At 41.0% G+C, this 21,558-nt stretch overlaps 2 protein-coding genes across 3 annotated transcripts in view; both read left to right on the forward strand.

Annotated features, from left to right (window-relative positions):
* The first annotated feature begins 262 nt into the window (after positions 1-262).
* On the forward strand, positions 263-16,661 carry CASP2 (caspase 2). 2 transcript variants are annotated; one of them, XM_071763051.1, is made up of 10 exons: positions 263-722; positions 2,432-2,599; positions 5,021-5,096; positions 6,482-6,576; positions 8,058-8,234; positions 9,590-9,718; positions 10,175-10,265; positions 13,700-13,849; positions 13,927-14,036; positions 14,681-16,661. In XM_071763051.1, the coding sequence occupies exons 1-10, from the start codon at positions 573-575 to the stop codon at positions 14,813-14,815; spliced, it is 1,281 nt and encodes a 426-aa protein (XP_071619152.1). In that variant the 5' UTR covers positions 263-572; the 3' UTR covers positions 14,816-16,661. The 2 variants fall into 2 exon arrangements, with proteins under 2 accessions (XP_071619152.1, XP_071619161.1); XM_071763060.1 differs by lacking the exons at positions 13,927-14,036; positions 14,681-16,661 and adding an exon at positions 10,380-10,441 and having other exon boundaries at positions 13,700-13,832.
* A 1,941-nt stretch (positions 16,662-18,602) lies between these two features.
* Positions 18,603-21,558, forward strand: part of CLCN1 (chloride voltage-gated channel 1) — a 63,363-nt gene continuing 60,407 nt past the window's right edge. The window contains exon 1 of the mRNA XM_071762924.1: positions 18,603-18,847. Coding sequence (XP_071619025.1) covers positions 18,797-18,847 — 51 coding nt within the window. The 5' untranslated portion in view covers positions 18,603-18,796. The remainder of the gene's footprint in view (positions 18,848-21,558) is intronic.

Here is a 21,558-nt window from a genome sequence, read left to right on the forward strand (position 1 = left end):
CCCCATCCCCATCCCATCCCCTTCCGGGGGTCGGGCGCTGTAGTGACAGTACCCGCAGACAGGGACCGGATCGGATCGGATCGGATCGGACCGGACCGGACCGGACCGGACCGGACCGGATCGGATCGGATCGGATCGGACCCCACCCCTTCCAGCCGCTCCCGGGCAGGAAGAGAGGCAGCACCATTTCCGCGCCCCCACGCCCCTTCCCGGGGTGGCGCATGCGCAGTGGCGGGAGGGCGGGCTCGGTGTGGGGGGTGTGCGGGAGCGGGAGCCTCTGGTTCGGTTCCGCCGAGGCGAAGGGGAGGGGCTGCGGGGCCGGGTCCCTCCTCCGCCACGTGACCGGAGGCGCGGTCCCGGCGGGTTGAACGGCGGGACGGGGCCGTGCGGCGGGAGCTGTCCCCGGAAGAGCCCCGTGCAGCGATCTGCCGCCCGCCGCCCCGGGAGGCCTCTCCCGCTTCTTGTCAGGCGGCGGCTGTCAGGGGGACACAGGCGGCTTCTACCGGAGCGGGAAGTCGGGAGGGGTGAGGGTGTCTCCTGCCGCCGAGTCCGGTCTGCCCTCTCCTGCCGGGATGCTGGTGGCCTGCGGCATGCGGCGGCGTCACCAGGAAGCGCTGAAGAAGAACCGGGTGATGCTGGCGAAGCAGCTGGTGCTGAATGAGCTGATGGAGCATTTGATAGAGAAGGACATCATCACCGCCGAGATGGTGGAAATGATACAGGTACGCGGTTCTGCGCGGCTGCACGGTGAACTTTGTCTCTGGTTTGTGCTCAGTGTCGTGCGTGGCGGTGGGAGGACATAAAACTTAACGGAGTGTGACCTGAAGATTTTAATGTGGTTACGTTTGGAAAACACGCAAAGCAGTGTGGGCTTTGCTTGCAGCACGGTGTAGGACTGGGAACTGCTTTTGGCATTGTGGATTTTGTCTGAGATGTACTAAATTCTAAAATCCTTCCTTTAACCCTTCCTTTTAATTCTAACCCCCTTCCAGTATCTGCAGGGGGCCTACAAGAAGTTGGCGGGGGGCTTTTTAGGATGTCAGGTAGTGATAGATCTAGGGGGATTTTCAAACTAGATTCAAACTAGAAGAGGGTAGATTTAGATTAGATGTTAGGAAGAAGTTCTTCACCCTGAGGGTGGTGAGACACTGGAACAGGTTGCCCAGAGAGGGGGTGGGAGCCTCACCCCTGGAATTTCTTAAGGCCGGGCTGAGCAACCTGATCGAGTAGGAGGTGTCCCTGCCCATGGCAGGGGGGTTGGAACTAGATGATCTTAAAGGTCCCTTCCAACCCTGAAAATTCTATTATTCTGTGAAATTGTTGGCTCTCATGCTGGTATGTAGCAGTAGGCTGGGCTTCGTGGGTCAGGTGATATCTTCCGGTCCATTGTTGTCATTTTGTGCCTTGTGTTGTTTTTTTCCATTTGTAAAACTAGGAATAACGCCTATTTCCTAAAGAACACAGTGAAAGTAAATAAATTAATATGTCATAAACCAGTTTGTTGTGGCACCTTTTACTTAAAAAAATTTGTACTTCACACGTTTTTGCATATTTCCTGAAGAACCGTATGTAATTGTATAACAAGTAATGTTCACAGGCTTGCTACTTATCCTGAGTAGGCCAGGCCTTTCTTTATCATCTACCAAAAGAGGAGGTCTTGGATTTAAGTGGCAATTCAAAAAATATAGAATGAATTATGTGAAACTGATAACATTTATTTTTGATACCCAGTAGTTTAGTATATGATGTTTTTGTGTGTTTTAGGTTTCATTGGGAAGGCTATTATTATGTATTATTATTATTATTATTATTATATAACAAATTATATAGTTTGTTGGCAAATGTCCTGTTTATATTGTAATTGCCAGAAGTTCTGGAGAATGTTTTACAAATACATGATTTCATTTCTGATTGCTGCTGCTTCCTATGTACTACTGTGTCTTGCCTTATTAGCCTAAATTTTGCATTCTCTGTGTAGGTAGTATTTTTTCAGAATTAACTGAATATAATAAGTATTTTACTTAATGCTTTCTGAGGGATTTGCGTATCTGTGAACGAGACCATACACTATTGGGTAGTAGTGTAACCATGCTTTGGACTTCAAATGTATAATAAAGGAGGAGAAATAGATATTATTACAATAGTAACTGGCAGCAAAAGTTCAGGCAGAAGACAGCCTGTTACTGTGTGTGGTAATGTAAGAATTGCTGCCTTGCTGTGTTGTCATGTACTGTCCCTCTTGAGCTACTGGGAACAGAGGAGTGGGAATGAATTCCACTAGGAGAAGGTATAAAATAAGATCTTGCAGAGCTAAGCATAGTGATGAAACATTTACATGAAGTCAGAAAAAGTTGTTCTGAAGACTGTTGAAAATAAATTGGTTTTGGATGCTGCTTTGAGTGTGGATTTTGTTTTTTTTCTCTGGATTTAGGCTAAGTCTGGAAGCTTCAGCCAAAATGTGGAATTCCTCAATTTGCTGCCCAAAAGAGGCCCTAGTGCCTTCTCAGCATTTTGTGAAGCTCTACGAGAAACCAAACAGCAGCATCTGGAGGAAGCGATCTTGAGGACCGCATCTGAACTGAGCCATGGGCTTGAAAGGGTAGAACAGTTTTTTTTTAAAAATAAGATGGATGAACTGCATTTGAGGTTGGGTTTGGGCACAAAGCGATCCTTTTTCAAATGGGGAAAAACAAAATTTATGAAGGACAGGATGGGGCTTTGCTGCAAATTAGATTTAGTAAAAGCGGAGGAAGGAATTTAGGAAGAAGAGAATTCTCATGTAGAATTGCAACATAGAAGGAAACTCTGTAAATCTGGTCCAAACCATTTTAGCAGGTGTCTCAGGGCCATCTCCAGGTGGCTTTTAAATCTTCAGTGTTCAGTCCTTGGTCACTCTCGCAGTAAAAAAGTATTTCCTGATGATCAGAGGAAAGCTCCATATTGTGCCTGTGTTGCTCTGTGCCTGTAACTGGGAACCACTGAGAGGAGCCTGGATCTGTCCTTTTTACACCTTGTCTTTACGTATTCATATCTATTGATAAGATTGCCTGAAGCCTTTTCTGTAGGCTGAACAGCCTTTCCTCGTATATAATGTGCTTCAGTCCCTTCATCATTTTTGTGGCCTGTTTTTTGCCTTTCTCCAGTATGTCCACATCTCCCTTGCACAGAGGAGCCTAGAAGTGAACACAGTTGCAGCCTTGCCAGAGGTGACTAGAGGGGAAGGATCACCTCCCTTGAGATGATCTGCTGGCAATATTCTTTCTACTGCAGCCCGGGATATCATTAGCCGTGTTTGCTACAAAGGCACATTGTGGGCTCTTGTTCTCCACCACAGAATGCCAGAATTGTCATGGTTGGAAAAGACATCTTAAGATCACAAAATCCAGCCATCAACCCCCACCCCCCCCCAAAAAAAAAAAAAAAAAGTTCACTAGAGCATGTCCTGAAGTGCCACCAGTAGCCCCAGGTAATTTTCTACCTGTCAGCTTTCCAGCCACTCTTCCCAAGCCTGTAGCATTGCATGGGGTTGTTGTGACTGAAGTGCAGGACCTGTCACTTGGCCTTGTTGAACCTCATACTGTTGGTATCAGCCCATTAATTGAGGCTGTCCAGGTCTGTCTGCAGAGCCTTTCTACCCTCAGGAAGATCAACTCTCCCACCCAACGTGGTGTTGTCTGCAAACTTGCTGAGGAAGCACTTGATTCCCTCACCTAGATCATCGTTAAAAGATACTGAACAAAATCAGTCCCAAAACTGAGCCATGTGGGACACCACTGGTGAGCTGCTGTCAACTGGATTTAATTCCATTGACTGCAGCTGTCTCAGTCTGGCCATCCAGCCAGTTTTAACTCAGAGAAGAATAAGTACGCTGTCTCTGCCATGAGCTGCCAGCTTCTCTAGGAGAATGCTGTGGGAGATGGTGTCAAAGGCTTTGCTGAAGTCCAGATGGGCAAAATTCACAGCCTTCCCCTCTTCTACTAGTAGGGTCACCTGGTCTTGGAAGGAGATTAGATTGGCCAAGCAAGACCTGCCTTTCCTGAACCAATGCTGGATGGGCCTGATCCCCTTGCTGTCCTATACCTGCCATGTGAGCACACTCAAGATGAGCCACTCCATAATTTTTCTGGGCTCTGAGGTCAGGCTGACGGACCTGTAGTACCCCAGATCCTCCTTCTGGACCTTGTAAATGGACTTCATGTTGGCAAACCTCCAGTCATCTGGGACCTCCCCTGTTAACCAGGACTGTTGATAAATGAGAGAGAGACTTGCCAAGCTCATCTGCCAGCTCCCTCAATATTCTTAGGTGGATCCCCTCTGGCCCCATAGACTTGTGAGTGTCCAGGTTCTGTACCAAATTTTTAATTGATTTCTTCTGGATTATGGAAGGGGGAAGTTGTGCTGTTCTCTCTCCTCATCTTCCAGTTGAGGGGGCTGAATACCCAGAAGGTATCTGGTCTGACTGAAACAGAGGCAAAGAAGGTGTTAAGGTTTCCCTCATCCTTGGTTGCAGTGTTCCCCCCCTGCATCCAATGATGGATGGAGATTCTCCCAGAACCCCAAAGTTCTTTTCTTCAAAGGAGAAACTTAGCAAAGATGAGTATTCCCGATACATTAAAAAGGATGGAAACTAGCAGTAAATATATATTTTTATATGAAGGAAGATTAGATATTTTTGAACGGAGTTGTTCCCTTATTAAAATGCAGGGTTTATTAGACTACCTTTTTTTTTTTTAGTTTATTTTTTCAATTGTGCTAGACTATATGGAAGTAAGGTTTCAAAGCTGAGGATTTGGGTAGACAGATGAGCAAAGAAGGGAAGGGATTTTGCATTGATAGAAAGGGCGGCTGCTGTCTTGTCATGATGTTTTATTTGGATATGAACCATAATACTGTGTTTTAAGTCATATATGTGTATGTAAATGCATGTATCTTTGTTCCATAATGCCTGCAGGCTTGTTCTGTAGAGAAAAAGAGCTGTTTCATGCTACTCTTTTTCATGGATTTATTTGATGTCTTGCAGCTTGAACAATGTTATGGATCAAATCTTCCACTCCCTACCAGTGAATCATGTAACTCAAAGAGACCACGCTGGATTGGTGAGTTACAGATGACATGATGAATACTTGATTGACTATCAGCTGCTTGCTTCTAATTTCTTAATACTAGAAATAAGCTTGCCACAAGTTTGCTCATCCCAAGAATACAAGCCTGACAGTAAACAGACTTTATTGTGATCAGATGCAGAAGGCAGAATTAGGCTAGAAAATGAAAGTAAAATGGGTTATTGGAAGAGAGAATCTGATCAGTTTCTTGTCAGCCTCATTTATTCTTGCAGGAAATACTGTGGTTTAAACAGTATGTCAGTAAAAGTTTAGATTTTTCAAAGGTTTTCTTCTTTGTTTAAGGTCTGTGATAGAATTTAATTGAAATATTTCTGTGGAAAGATACTGATTTTGAGTAGTGTTCCTTAACTTAGACTTCATCCTTAGCAAAGAATTTTAAGTACAAGGCCTTTTATGTGGGCCAGACAGATTTCTGTAGCTTCTGTCAAGTGGGGCAAATCAGTTTTATTTAAGCAAGCATTTGTAACTGTGGTCAGGGAAGTAGATGGAATGAATCTCATTGATAGTTTTTATGTTGCCTCTAGTAACTCTGGGAGTACTTCCCTAACTGTGTAGTGATTACTAGGAGCTCTCTCTGTTGTCAAAAGATCAAGTGCCTAGATTTTGCAGGTTTTATGTGCAAAGGTTTTAGGATTGATACAGTTTTTTAGAGTGTGTCTTCCTCCAGCCAAGAGAGACATGCCTGAAAAGGCTGAAAAAGGATTTCACGGGTCATGAACATTATTGGCTCCATTTCTTTGGGAAAAGGGAGTGAGTGAGTGTCTGCAAATGGCAAATAGTTGATCATCTGTTATGGGGAAAGTGTTGTTCAGAGACAGATAAATGAGAAAGGTGTTGCACTTTATAGAAGTCGGAAATGTCTAATTTGAGCCTTTATGCATGTGTTCAGCAAAAAATAAGTAATTGTATCCAGTGAGTATGAGAGGCTTTTTATGAAAGAAAAAAACCCCACTATTCTATTTGAATATTTCTAACAGTGGTTTGTCAGCCTAATTGTGAAAGGAATAATATACTGTACAAAATGTCAGAAAACACACAGCTTTAATTTTAAATGAGAATTCTGTTTCCATACACTGTAGAACCAAATATACTAGACCTTAGGTAAGGCTAACACATCTACAAGATGGGAAGGAAAAAGGTGGTTGAAATTATAAAAAATTCCAGTGTTTTGGGCTTTTTCTGCTATGATGTTTCATTGTGTGACTGTAGTCCCCAGTCAAGGAAAATGTATAGAGGTATCAATAGTATAATACAGCAATATGCCTAAGACCACATAGTTCAGAATTTGCGAGTTACTACCTTAATCCAGAGGCTTAGAAGTTGGAATTTTTTATTGTTATTACTATGCTTTTGCACAGAACCAATGGAACATTCCTTGGATAATGGAGATGGTCCCTCAGTTCCTCCAGTGAAGTACTGCACTCCTGAATTTTATCATGATCATTGGCACTTGGTAAGTACTTGACAGAGAAAGCTTCCTTAAGATGTGATTGGATATATCAGCTGAACACATGCTAGTTAAAACTGAGTTGAGTTGCATCCTTCATTGGGATACAGATCAGTCTTGTGCTATTTGTGTAACTGAAAGTTATTACCAGTCATGTTTGATTTGCTGTAGTTCTCATTTACAAGTGTCATAAAACTGAGAAGTTCTGTAACTATATACAGATCTCTGCCTCTGTTTTTTGTTTCATGAAATGCCTTCTGTTCTGTTGCACTGTGTAAGTTGTCAGTATTTATTTGTTTGCATTCTCATCTCCTTCTGTGTGGTGGCACAGTCTGCAAATAACTCTTAAGATACTACAACAGTATTTCGACTAGTAGTGACAGTCTTGGCTGTTTTCATTGCTAAGTACATCCTGAAGACTGCCTCCTTAGGATCAAGAGCCAGATCTGGATTTTGGGTAGTATTGGGTAGAACAACCTGAATTTCTATTTATACACGGTATTTGAAATTACATAGGTAGTCTAACTATTTTTTGTGTATTCTGTTTGTAGAGCATAGATTGTGGTGGTGTGGGCTTAAGGAAAAAAAATATTTTGTATGGGGGGCAGACACTTCACTAGGTTTACACAGTGTGCTAACATGTAACTATTCTATCACAGGCTCTTTGTATATCAAAACAGATATTTTTTCCAAGGTATCTGTTGGGGACACCTAATTAGGCAGTATCAATGTGAGTTTGGTTTCCCTCTTTTTACTTGTGTTCCTGGATACACCCCTTCTGATATGTTCCTGTAGTGCTAAATTTCACTTCCAGTTTACAGGAATGTTAGTAACTGGTTTATTGTGGATTTTTTGTTGTCAGAGGGAACTTAATTTGAAGACACCTCTTTTTAATTAGTTCTTTCCCTTTTAACATTTTCACTAGCAGCATAAACTTTCAGGGTCAGTGGCTGACAGTCCCTTGCTTTTACAGTTGTAACTCACATGGTATTTTACATTTCTGTTCCCAACAGCAAGTAAGAACTATTAGCTGAATTTTACATAGTGTTGTTCTAAGGCCATTGATGAGGATGACAGAAATACATGAAGCTGTGCTGGGGTGAGGGTGGGAAAAGGGGAAAAAAGTTAGTAAGACCTAATTTGCAGTTTGAAATGTGTAAGCTATGTGGGGTTTGTTTGTTTTGTTTAAACAAGAAGCAAGACAAGCCATTATCACATCACTATAATAGTGTTATAGGGCCCTCAGCTGTGGAGACTTAAAAATACAGTTGTCTTTGGGACTCTTTCCAATACAAACACTTGCTTTGTTAAAAAATAAAAAAGAAAGAAAAAAGTTTAACAATTTGACATCTACTGGTGTTGTGCCTTCTCAGTCAAGAGATCCTGCATATCATATCGAGTTGGTATGTAGGGATTGCTGTTCTGCTCTGACATTCAGTTATTTCCTGGTGTAGTCTAAATTTCCCAATTTAAAATTTTCTTCTCAGGCATATAAACTGATCTCAGAGCCCCGAGGCTTAGCACTTATTATCAGCAATGTCCATTTCAGCAGTGTGAAGGACTTGGAGTATCGTGCAGGAGGAGAGGTGGACTGTATTTCCCTGGAGATGCTTTTCAAGCATCTTGGATATCAAGTGACTGTCCTTCATGATCAGTCAGCACAGGTAAGGAAGATGGACCCCAGGACTTCAAAACCAGTATGAATGAGAGTTTGTAACTGTTAGATAGTAGGTTCTCTTTGGTATAACTAAGCTTGAACGGAAAGATATGAATAGTGACTTAAAAACTGAAAATAAGGCAAAACAGGGTGATGTCTGCTTGTGTACTGGCCGAGAGGGTGATCAAGCATTGGAATGGGCTGCTCTGGGAAGTGGTGGATTCTCCATACCTGGAGATATTTAAAAAGAGACTGGATGTGGCACTCAGTGCCATGGTCTGGTAACTGCAGCAGTAGTGGATCAAGGGTTGGATTTGATGATCTCTGAGGTCCCTTCCAACCCAGCCAATTCTATGATTCTATGAAATATGAAGAAGCTTGGACGGCCTAAGACTTAAAATGGAAAGCAGGATTACAAAGGACCACAAAAAGCACTACTCTAGTCTGTAGTGCAAGGGGTGAGAATTTCTAGACTTGATATGTGTATTAAAATCACAAATTAATAAAAAATAGTTTACTCTACGTAGACTTCTTCAGTTTACTGCTATCCTGAAAGTTCAACTTTGCAAATATATGACCTGACCTGGTCTTTTCAAGTGTAAATGATGGTTTTGTATCCTTTCACTGATGGAGTCAATTGCCATCCTATTTATCAGTCTTCCAGTATCTATGCAGTTAAGTTCCACTCTTTCAGTTTTTGCTTTGCTAGAAAAGTGGCTGTGCTTCACTGGAAAACTGGTAATGTTCCATGACTGATTGAATCAAACCACTCTTTCCCTAGGAATGGAATTGCTGTGATCTCCAGTCTCATTTTAGATCCCTATGAAACAAGTAAAGAACCTGTCAAAGAGTGTTTTATTCAAGAAGACAGCTTTTCCTACATTATAATAAGATTTTTTTGCACCTGACATGTTTCAGAGTTCCTAGAGTTTTCAACTTTAAGTTGTTGTGAGTTCATCACTAGTGTTTGAATGCTTTAAGTATCAGAATATATATCTGTTTAAGTTTCAGTATCCCAGTAAGACTCAAGTGTCCATGTAAAACCTCTTTATCAGTTGATTTCTCCCACACTGAATCTGTATGTACCAGCTCAGATACTTCCTTCATGTTCCTGTTGGCCAGTATAGAAATGAGGATGTCCTAAGTGATTCCTGCTTCACAATCTTATACTTAGGACTGAATATTACATAAAAGGACGTTGTGCTGGTTTTTATGGAGTGAGTAATTTGTCCTATAAATTTGATGTACATAGAGTTTATTTAATAACAGGAGGACCATTTGTGGTTTTCCTGTGTTTTGACCCACTTTCCTTGTGCAGGTCTGAAAAGCATTAATTTTTATATTTTTTTTTCTCTCTTCCAGGAGATGCAGAATGCATTGGAGAGATTCTCTAAGTTGCCAGATCATCAGGATGTAGATTCCTGTATTGTAGCTTTACTTTCCCATGGTGTGGAAGGTGCAATTTATGGCAGTGATGGCAAACTACTTCAGGTATATTGCTGTGTACTGATGTGTTGTAGTTTATATCTTGAAAAGCACCAATATAAAGAGGACAAAAAAAAAAAAGGGGGGGGGGAGTGGAAGTGAAATAATGAGTCTGAGGATTCTGAGCATTCACGTTTTTTGAAAGAATAAAGTAAGGGAAGAAAAGGGCAGGCAGTTGCATATCAGAAGTGTCTCAGATAAAGAATGGCATTGAAATAGAACATGTAGGTTAAGTTATTTAGTCTTCCTTCCTGGGCAGCACTAGGTAGAGTGCATAAACTCAAACTATAAGGATCTGGGGGAGAATATGGGGAATGGATGTGTTTGTCATATACAGAGTTTGGAGATTAAGGAGAAAATATCAAGGCTGGTGTGTTAGCAATCAAAATACAGGAAAGCAAGATGAGACTGAGTTTGGCTCATAGAGGGCTACACTGAAGAATATCTTCTGTCTTTTCTCAGTTGCAGGAGGCTTTCCGTCTCTTTGATAATGCAAACTGTCCAAATCTCCAGAATAAGCCCAAAATGTTCTTTATTCAGGCCTGCCGGGGAGGTGAGTGCCCAAATACTAGAAGCCATGTATTTGGCACACCATTAGGGGTCATTTTGCACACATACACACCCTCACATTCAACTCGCTGTCAACTCTCCTCTTTGCTTCTCTCAGGTGTAAGTGGGACCCATATTCACCTCCCTCTGCCCTGCTGCTGCCACTGCATCTGTTGCTCTGTAAGTGTCTTTTGCTTGGCATGAGGTGTGTGCATTGACCTGCAGACCCCAGAGCACCTTAGTGACACAAAGCTTTATCATATACTATTCATATATTGAGGCTTTCTCTTGCTATGTCTGCAGTAGGGAGAGTGAGGCATATGGTACATTAAATTGCAGCACAGTGTGCTCTAGCACTGGAGTATTTTCTGAGGTCCTGTCTTTCTCTTCATCCTGGATGCATTTTGTCTCTGGTGTTATCTCTTGAGCTACTGAAGTTGGCTCCTTTTTTATTTTCTTTTTTTTTTCTTCTCCTTTCATTTTTAGCAGAGCTTTGTAGTTTGTCCTCTAGCCAAGAGAATATTTCATTCACCTTTTATCTACTCTTGTTTAATCTCAATGCAGAGAAAAGCTTAAAGTCTACATGAAGTATTTTGGGGATCAGAAGTATTTGATCCTTTGAAGCATTTGAAAATACTGTAATGTGCATGTTTACAGTGCATTGTGTGTGATTGCTCTCCTTTATGTTGTTGAACATTTAGATACTCTTGAACAAATATGAATATGCAGACTCATAGCAGTGTGGAAATAAGTATAAAAAGCCAGAATTGGCATCTGTTCTATTTGGGCTTATTTGACTGTAATATTACCACCATGGGTCTGTTTACATCAACACATCTGGCTTAGCCTTTCTATTGCTGCTGCCTTCCAGTACCTGAAGGGCCTTCAAGAAGGTGGGAGGGGACTTTTTTACAAGGGTATATACCAGTAGAAAAAGGAGTAATGGCTTTAAACTGGAAGAGGGTAGATATAGGTTGGACATTAGGAAGAAATTATTTAGTGTGAGAGTAGTGAGACACTGGCACAGGTTGTCCTGGGAAGCTGTGGATGCCCCCTCCTTGGAAGTGTTCAGGGATGGAGTTGGAGCAGCCTGATCTAGTGGAAGGTGTCCCGGCCCATGCAGGGGGGCTGGAACTAGATGATCTTTAAGATCCCTTCCAACCCAAAACCATTTTATGACTCCCAAATATGGTTCTTGGGATGTGCCCAAGAGAAAAGCAGCAGCTTTCCTCAGGCCACGGGGACAGTGGCAGCTGCCATGGCAGGGTGCTGCATGAGCTGGGACAGCACGGGTGAGCGTGAGGCGGCAGTGCCAGCAACAACTGAGGTCAGCCTGAGGTGAGGGCTCTGAGAGCTCTGAGAATTGCTGAAAGAGGCCTGCAGGGAGGCTGGGGAGGAACTTTTTACAATGGCTTGTAGTGAGAGGACAAGGGGTAATGGTTTTAAACTGGAAGAGGGAAAATTTAGGTTAGCAATTAGGAGGAAGTTCTTTAGTGCGGGACTGGTGAGACACTGGCACAGGTTGCCCAGGGAAGTTGTGGAAGCTCCATCCCTGGAAGCATTCAAGGCCAAGTTGGAATGGGCTCCGAGCAATCTGGTCTAGTGGGAGATGTCCCTGCCTATGGCAGGGTGGTTGGAACTGGATGATCTTTAAGGTTCCTTCCAACTCAAACTATTTTAGGTTTATGTGATAAAAAGGTTTCAGGTAAGAAAGAGTGGTAAGCTTGCTATCCAAAATGGGGTTCTACCATAGGCAAAGGATTAAGACTTGAGCCACTGAAAGAAAAATAATCTTTAATTAAAAAAAAAAACCAAAACATTAAAAGCATCACTTAAAGACTGTATAAATAGTGTGGACAACTTCAGATTAGTGGTCAATATCTTTATGCCACGCAAGCTTGCTGGAATTAGTTGAAAAAAAATGAGAAATGCATAGGTTATTTGTTTTCCATAAATTTATGTAATAAGCCTTAGCCACCTTCTATTAATGACAAAATTTAAAAAGTAGATAAAAAAGAGTAAATATAATCTACTTAATTTCCAAATGATTTTTGGCAGAAGTCTATTAAAGAATTGAAGCGGTCTCCATACAGTCATGGATCAAAAAACGGTGTCAACAGAAAGCAACAGGAAAGACAAATACATTGACAATATGTGCATATATATATGACATAAAATGAGTCTTTGAAGCTGCTTCACATCTGTTCATACCTGAAATTACATACACTGTGAACAGTGCTCTAAATTTTTAAGAAGATAAAGAACTAAAATATTTTGGAGAAGTGTGGTAAGAGATGAAAAAAGGTGGTTACAAATGGAAAATCTTGGATTGCTTCCTTAAAGAGATGACAAAGGGAGTTGATGGAAGTACCTCAAATTTTTTCTGCCATGAATTTTAGTTATAGTCTATGTCTAGCTTGTCAGACTACCCTTCCACTGCTCCTTTCATTGTGGAGGAAGAGAACAGCATTGCCAACCTATGCACTGGCCATTGCCTGTGCATAATTATGAGATGCTACCAATGCCATTGCCTGTAAGAAGGATGGAATTCCAAGTGCATTACTTAGTCATGACCTGGCAACTAGAAATGAGAGTAACCAGAAGACCTCTGAAGTGGATGCTTATGTCTTCTAAGACTGGGGTCTGACCCATGCTGCTGGGAACTAAGTCAAATAATAGATTTTCATACATCAAAGGAACAAAAAGGCAAAATTATATAGAAAACCTCTAAAATATAGTTTTATTTTTCTTACTTCTTGAAGTTATTGCCACTAAGCAGTTAGGCTACATTGCAGTGGAAGCTCTGCACCAGGTAAACAACCAGTTGAGAGTGTCTGCAAGTGTCATAATAAATCCTAATGAATCTTGTTTCTCCAGGTTTTAAATATCTCTCTGTGTACTGGGGTTCTCTTTTGTTTGGGGTGAAATTATTTTGCATTTTATTGTTGTACAGTTTGTGCTTTCAATTGGAACAAGTGTTATTATAGTCAGGATTTTGAACTATTTTTGATACTGGGTCCATGTTTTTGTGATTTCTTGGAGGTAGATCTTAGAAACTAAAAATACAGCTCTCATTTGGGTTATACAGTAAGTAAGTAGGTAGCATCGCAAGCTAGACCAGACATTTTTTGACATTTCTAAGGTAGGTAAAAGTGGAAAATAGAAATTTTAAGGGCTAGGCAACACATCTTTCCATGCATGCTGAAGAGCTATCAGAAACTTCTTTGCTTTGCCAGTTATCCCTTGATCTGCATAGGAAAGGAAAGGGGGAAAAAAATCAATCAGCATTCAGCCTAACAGTCATGTCATGTTGAACAGGTTCAGCTCTTGTTGGTATTTGCATTAGTTTGTGTACATCCATTAATTCAGGATAATTTCTTCTTCCCTTCCCTGTTCCCTCCCAACGCCCTTCTCACCCCTTGCTTAATGATCCCTCAGATGAGATAGACCGGGGAGTGGATCAAAGAGATGGGAAAGAATGGTCAGAATCCACAGGCTGTGAAGAAAGTGATGCAAACAAAGAAAAAAATCTCAAGCTTCGTCTGCCCATGTGCTCTGATATGATCTGTGGATATGCTTGTCTGAAAGGTACTGGGGAGAGGGTGTAAGAAAGTTTCATGTGTCTGTGTTCCCCAGAAACTTAATCTGAAACACTTTCTTCTTAGGCACTGCTGCCATGCGAAACACCAAACGTGGATCCTGGTACATAGAGGCTCTCACTGCTGTGTTTGCAGAGGACTCCCGGGACACTCATGTGGCTGATATGTTGGTGAAGGTGAGCTGGTGTGTGTTCCCTCTCCCACACTTACTTGGTTTCTGAAGAGCCTTCCAGTGATACAAGTCACTCGGGTAAATCTGCTGTTACATCAGTTACTCTTCCCTTGTTCATGGCAAAATTATTATGGCAAAATTACTTTTTTTTCCGTGTATATATATATATATATGTATGTATTTATATACAGTTCAACAGCAGTTTAGCCAAAGTTAAGGTACTGTTTCTTTTGACTCCTTCCACTTCACTTATGCAGACACATGGTGAATTCATGAGAATTAATCTGGCTTGCCAGTAATTACTTTTCTGGTATAAAGCTTTTTTTGTTTATTATTATTAGTTTCAGGTTGATTCATTCCCTGAACTGGTTCACCACAGCTGCACAAGTGCTTGCCAGTTGTATAAGAGAAATGGAGAAAATGAGGGAAGAGGGAGTGGAAACAGCAGTGTGACCATAGCAACTTGAGCTGCTGTGGAACTGCACCTTAGTTCTTTATCCCTTCTTAAAATTTAGAAAGACAGTACTTAGGGGATGACTTATTAAGTTAAACAGAATAATCTATGAATACAGAAAGTAATGATGTTTTCCTTACTTCCGTCGTCTTAATCCTTTCAGTAATTTATTATGTTTTTAATTTCACATGTAGGTGAATAAGCAAATCAAGCAACGAGAAGGTTATGCCCCAGGCACAGAATTTCACCGCTGCAAGGAAATGTCAGAATATTGTAGCACACTCTGTCAAGATCTTTACCTGTTTCCTGGCTATCTGCCAGGAAAATAACCGTGCCAGATCTGTTGGAAGAGAGATACTGCCAAAGCTGTACTTTAAGAATGGATGTCTGCATTTTGATTCTTGTGGGCTGTGACATCAGATGCACAAGCAAAGCATGCTTGTTTGTATCTGGCTAGTGCAATTCTTGATGTCTCTTTTGAAAATATTTTAGCCATCCTTTATAATCTGATTCAGTTCAGTTTTTAACATTCTAATATCCTGACTTATTCCACATGTATAGAAATTCATGGAAAAAGACAGTCAGCACTGGAACTGGGAAGAAGTGGGAACATCCTTTGGAAGGAGACAAGGATATTTGTAAACAAAGTGAATATGAAAAGGGAAGCAGACTATTCAAACTATTTTTAAAGAAGTTAAGCCTTTCTGAAAGGAAAATTATTCATACAAAGCTACATATCTTATTTTAAAATTTTTTAATATTTTCTGCCTGGTTCTTCGTGCAGGACAGTCAGCACCTGTGTGTATTAGAAAAGGCTCCATTGTGAAGGAGAATCCTTCCTCTCTCTAAACTGGAAGGTTATTGTTTTCAGTATTTCACACTTTCCTATCTGAATTGATCCCTGAAGTCTCACTGTGCACATTCCTTCTGTAGACAAGTTACCAAGATGTCTCATAGTTTTCTATGAGACATTCCAGGTTATCAGCAAAACAAATGGACATCCTGGATTTCTCAGATAGACAAATAAGCCTCCATAAACTGCTCCATAAATAGTTTTGAATCTAGAAATTCTAATTATTTTCCCTTAGTCTCAAAAGTGAACAACTGTGTAGAATATTATTTTTGAGGAATTTGTTTGCCATATGACCTGTCTGTCACAACAGGCAGAGTATTCAGTCTACCAACTACTTCTCAGGAGCCTGTAAGTTGCACTGTACAACTGAATACCTTGAACCCTACAGCCTTGCATAGAAGGATGTTTTGTTTAATTAACAAAAATAGTCAAGGCAGCTTTTTACAGTCTAAGCATGTTGCTTGGATTATTTATCACTGTAGTTTGTCTTCCTTTTAAACGAAAGGGAAGTTTCACATTACTACCCTGTTATGTGAGTTTGCTTTCTTCAGCCATGATGATTTAAAGCAGTTTGTTTAGTTAATATTGTTTGCAAAGTGTCATTTCAACTGGTCAATAGGAAATAATCCGTAACTTAGTTTGGAAATTTCCTACACAGTTTCCTTATGCTGTAGTTTCTATCTTGCTTGTGTCTGGTTGCAGTTACTCCCATACAACATGGGAGGTGGGCATTATTTTCTTTTTGTGGTAGAGCCTACATCCTGGTATATACTGGCTTACATATTGGTTACAGTCTGTTCACTTGAATCTCACACTATTCTGTAGCATTAAGCTGGCATAGTTCCTGCTTAGTCTTTTTATGGAAGCATGGCTTTTAAAATCTTTTTTCAAGATTGAATTATAAATAGAAAGCACAAAGGCATGTGGAGAGAGGCTAGAAAATTAGGCATGTATTTTTTTACTGTTCCGCTTAGGGAAATGAAAGCTGTGTTTCCTTCAGCTGAAAAAGATGCACCATTAAAATGCATCTTGCACTTACCTACACACAATGTGTTAAACAGAATAAGGATCATACTTGCCAATTGGTGCCTTACTCTGAAGTTTAAGATACTCTAGGGATGTACAACAGCCCCTAAAGTGGTATAAACACATCTTCCTCTTTGAAATAGTGCAATATTTTACAGATACTTATGTCAATTAAGCAGTCCATTGATGGATGAGATTTCTGTAGTATTGCATCAAGTTGAATAATCACTGCCACTTTTGTATATACCTTTTGTATTTTACTGCCTTGTCAAAATAAAGAATTCTGGTTTGATTAATCTGTGCAGTATTTTCAACTCAAAGAGTTACAGCTCTGTGCAGAAATGGAGCTTATATATAAAGAGAATTATGTCTAAATTGAGGTGGTTTGGTACTCTCAAGCAAAAGCCTCCTACTTGCTGGCTGCAACTAGTATGTTGGAACACAAGGGAAATATGCTATCTTTCAGTCTTTCCAAGGTAACTTCCAGGAGTGAAATACTGGTATCTAAATGTTATAATATGTATTAGTTTGGTGTATTATTCCATCACAAAATGTTTCAAAACTTGAAATTTGCTTCCAAGGAGGATGAGAAAAAATTAGAAAGAAAGTGGAAAAAAGAATAATCAAGAGTTGAAATCTCATAGTCAACTTCACAACCAGAAGTTCAGATTCCTGCACCTGAGGAGGAGCTGCCCCATGCTCAGGGCCACCCAGCTGGAGAGCAACTTTGCAGAAGTAACTTTGGGGTTCTGGTGAACACCAAGTTGAAGAGAAGCCAGCAATGTGCCTTCGTAGCAACCAAGGCTAATAGCATCTTGGGTTGCATTAGGAGGAGTGTTGCCAGCAGAACAGATTAAGGGAGGTGATCCTTCCCCTCTGCTCAGCTCTGGCAAGGCTGAACCTGGAGTCCCGTGTCCAATTCTAAGCTCCTCTGTGCAAGGGAGATATGGATGTATTCTTCAGCATGTGAGCATATCCTTTACCATATGAGGAAAGCCTGTGGGAGCTGGGTCTATTCAGCCTGGAGAAGAGAATACTGAGGGGGAATCTCATCATTGCTAACAAATATCTGTGGGTGTCGGAAGGATGGGATCAGACTCTTTTCAGTTATGTCCAGTGACAGGACAAGGGGCAATGGTCACAAGCTGGAACACAGGAGGTTCAACCCAAACATAAGAACTTCTCCACAGTAAGAGTAACAGAGTACTGGAATGGGCTGACCACGGAAGTGGTGGAGACATTCAAAACCCACCTGGATGCCATTCTGTACAATCTGCTCCAGGTGAACCTGCCCTGGCAGGGGGGTTGGACTAGATAAACTCCAGAGGTCCCTTTTACTGCCTAATACAATGTGATTCTGTGATGCTGTGATACTGGAGAAAGTCCACAAAGAAGATGAAGGGGATGGAGCACCTCCCGTGTGAGAGAGGAAAGGCTGAGAGGTGGGACTGTTCAGCCTAGAGAAAAGAAGGCTTAAGGCAATCAGCAGTGCATTTGAATACCTGAAGAGAGGATGCAAAGAGGGTGGATCCAGGCTCTTCTCAGTGGTGTCCAGTGGGGGGACAAAATGCAATTGTCACAACTGAAACACAGAAGCCTCCATTTGGACATCAGGAAGCACTTTTTCACTGTGAGGGTGACCAAGCTCTGGAGCAGGTTGCCCAGAGAGCTTGCGGAGTCTTCAGAGTTCCCTTCCAACCTCAGCCATTCTGTAATTCTGTATGAAAAATATGCTTAATGTTTTGTGGATCAAGGTTCATTAAGGGATAAATGCTGCTAGGAAGGCAGTTTATTTGTAGTGAGATATTGTGGCCACAGAATCGGCAACAATGGGTATGCTTTAAGAAAAACTATGTTAAATGTGAGGACACCATGCAGTTTTTATAAGGAATAGGTCTATCAAGGCCTGCTGGGAGCACTTGCCCTCTAGGCCCTCTCACTTGCCTTCAAGAAGTCGTCCCTGAGACAGGTTGTAGGAATAATCCTTCTGAAGTTGCAGGATGGTTCTGCAATTGTGGTTGTTTTTTATTTCCATCTTCTTCTCTAGTGTTTCTCTGTCATCCGTCCCTATTCTTCCTATGGTCTCAGTGTTGACCCCTTCTAAATGCAGTGAAGGATGACGCTGCCCGAGAGACAAGAGGGAAACCTTACCTCCTGTTAATTTATTGTTCTGTCTTGGTGCCAAGGCAGCACAGAGATATTTAAGCAGGGAAGTGGCTGCAGTGTCCAAGCACAGATTGAAGAGGAGGGGGCAGGGAGTCTCTGGTTACAGTCTCGCTGTCTTTCCTTCGCCAGTAACCTTGTCTCTCAGGGTACTCTGATTTTAGCTGAAGCCTTACATCTGTTTCACTCCATGATTTTGCTGCGGAGGAAAAACAGGAAGAGATTGCCCTGAACAAGCCCTGCTCCACAGGACGTTATCTCTGGGGATATGACTGGGGATGCCACTCCAACAAAAGCGTTCCGGTACCAACAAACTCTGGTGAGTACCATACCTGCAGTAGGACAGAGTGCTTCCTACATGATAGCCATTCCCTTCTCTGCTTAAGGGGCTAAGCACTTTTTTCTTGCCTACAAATATCCTTTCATCTTTGTATTAGGAAGAATCTGTGAGATTTCTTCCCGAGCACATGCTCCAGTAGTGTCTTCCTCCAAGAGAGAACGAGGCCATATTCTTCTCTCAGTATGGAAATGGGAATCACTTCTAAACCCCATGGGTGAAAAATTTACATCACTAAGTTCACCAGACAAGGAAAAAAATACTGCATGACAGGAGGTTGAGTTTGTAGGAATGCCTCGTCTGCAGAGCTGTGTAGAAATGCCACTTACAGTAGTGAATGAGTTTCCTCTTTCCAGACAACCACCAATAAAGCACCAAAACCTTTCCCTTACCTTTGCTGCAACTCACAGAAGATGGCATTAGGATTCTGCCATGCTGGTTGCTAATTAGTGCTGTCAGAGCACAGAGCATGTTGTACTACAGCATCTTTCAGGCACATCCCAGGGGGGATTTGCGCTGCTTTGTTTTACAGGTATTTGGATGCAGAATGTTGCCTCACTTTCTGATTCAAGTACTTTAAGAGATTACTGCCAACTAGGACAACTAAGGTTTACTGTATCTCATGAGTCCTCAGACTTCTCTGAACAAATGAGGTAGCAGTTCGTACCGTATTTAAAAAGACACTTCCTTTGGTAATTGAAGTGAGAATTGGCATAATACACTCCAGATTACCTAAGGAACATCATGAATGAAGCCCTAGACTCTAGAAATGAATGGTGGTCCCTTTTTACCTGAGCACACAAAGTTTTGGTAGTGGTTTTTGGAGAAAAATAAGGCTGTGTTGAGGCTGAGGAAAACATGAAATCTCATCTTCTTTAAACTGCTCTAAAGGAAGACGGAGAGATTCTTTATAGAAGCCAGAACACCTGGTTTACTAAGGAAAGTGTATTGATGCCTCTGGGAACAGAAATCTGAGGTGAAGGCCGGGAGAGTAGCTTTCATTTCAACAGTTTTTGCTTCTAAGGCACGCTCTTATGACCCTGTGCCTTACAGATGAATGAAGAATTGTATAATCTTTGGTGTGATCCTATTGCCTTGTATGACTGAAAGCTAAATTTCAAATCCAGATGTATGTAATTAATGTAAACTTCTTACTGCTCCACATAGGCATATCAGAACAAGTGCCCTGAGCTCACTGGTGTTTTACTAAGAATGCTATTTATCACTTGTCAGTATTAACATTACTAAAGGAGCCAATCATTACAGTGGAAAGGCTGGATTATGAAATATTTCATCTCTGTTTGCCTGGCTACCTGCAGTACAATACAAAAAAAGTAGCATTCTCACTGTCAGAATCAAATTATACCAACACTGGAGCAGTTGAGACTAGGACTAATATACAGTATAATGGGATTGCAGTGACCTGTTTGCACAGTATGTAAACATGTAAGGTTTGTGACAGGAGAACAAGATTTGGGTTCTAAAATCAAAAATTAAAACTGAGTTTGTTTCTGCTTTGATCAAATTGCACAATGTACTGAACTGTAAGGAAATACTACAAAACTGAACAAAATCTGTGGTAAAGAAGAGAGCATGAGACAGCCAAAGATGCAGAAATAGTGAATATGCTACCTGGGGAAAATGGCTATATTTTTTCTGTAAGCGTAACAAACTAATAAATCACTTTTAGAATTAAATCTATTTTAGAAAACTGGAACTCAGTTTTAGATTCTTGCATTTAGAACTAGACTAATTAGACAAATTACAATTTTCTTGAATGGTTGTGGGGAGACACAACTGGTGTTAGATTTCTTGATTTAGTTTGAAGACCATAATCTGTTTACCTTGAGCTAAGGAAAGTCTTTGACAAAATATTTGTACATTGCTAAGTAGCTACTCAGGAGAAAGCAAAGCAATGTACTACATGATCTTCATTTCTTCATAAATGTATTACAAATATTTTCCACTGAGAGCTTTTTTGGCTTCTGTACAAGACAGAATTGTGTAATAAATGATAGCTGTTTGATCCCTCAAGCTCCTGCATGGATAAACTCAAAACACTTAGTTCTTCAATTGAATTCAAGCTTTTCATTAAAGATGTGGCTATAAATACAAGAATTCTTTGAGAATGACCACACACTTCACTTCTTAGGGATCACAGGCAGAGCAGCAGCTTGTTACTAGTAACTTTGATGAATGAATTCTTTCTCAGGATATGAAAAATGAAGAACTGTTGTAAGGCTTAGGTATCAAGTGAATAAGGGATTGTAATTCTGGATGTAGGTGCCTCAAGTGGGCCCCAGAAACATTTGTGACTTGAGTGTCCTAGCAAGTTACACCTTAAAATACTATCTTTCTGAGCATACTCCTATCAAATATTATCATTACCACTGTCCACTCCACAGAGTCATTCATCTTAGTTCTTTCTTGTTTAGTGAGTAAACAGTAGCAGAGAACACTTCCAAACTAATGATACATGCATCAGTTTTCATTTATAAAGGAGTCACCATTCTCTGAGCATGCTGGTCTATAGTAAAGAAGGGATGTAAGGTCATCACCTGGCTTCAAAGATGGTAGGAATTACAGTTATTTCCCTCTAATTTAGAAAATCTATTGCAGTGTAACAATCCAAAACATAAGTCACTTAAGTCATTATACCTTGGGATGGGGAGATGTGTTAGACTGGGTAGTTG

The sequence above is a fragment of the Heliangelus exortis genome, chromosome 1 (assembly GCF_036169615.1).
Source record: "Heliangelus exortis chromosome 1, bHelExo1.hap1, whole genome shotgun sequence".
NCBI lineage: Eukaryota > Metazoa > Chordata > Aves > Apodiformes > Trochilidae > Heliangelus > Heliangelus exortis.

What these genes read in the sequence shown, in the direction of transcription:
- CASP2 (XM_071763051.1), top strand. Translation starts at nt 573, where the DNA reads ATGCTGGTGGCCTGCGGCATGCGGCGGCGTCACCAGGAAGCGCTGAAG. An exon ending in ATCATGATCATTGGCACTTG is followed by an intron (nt 6,577 to 8,057) that starts GTAAGTACTTGA and finishes TTTTCTTCTCAG; the next exon opens with GCATATAAACTGATCTCAGA. An exon ending in GTGATGGCAAACTACTTCAG is followed by an intron (nt 9,719 to 10,174) that starts GTATATTGCTGT and finishes GTCTTTTCTCAG; the next exon opens with TTGCAGGAGGCTTTCCGTCT.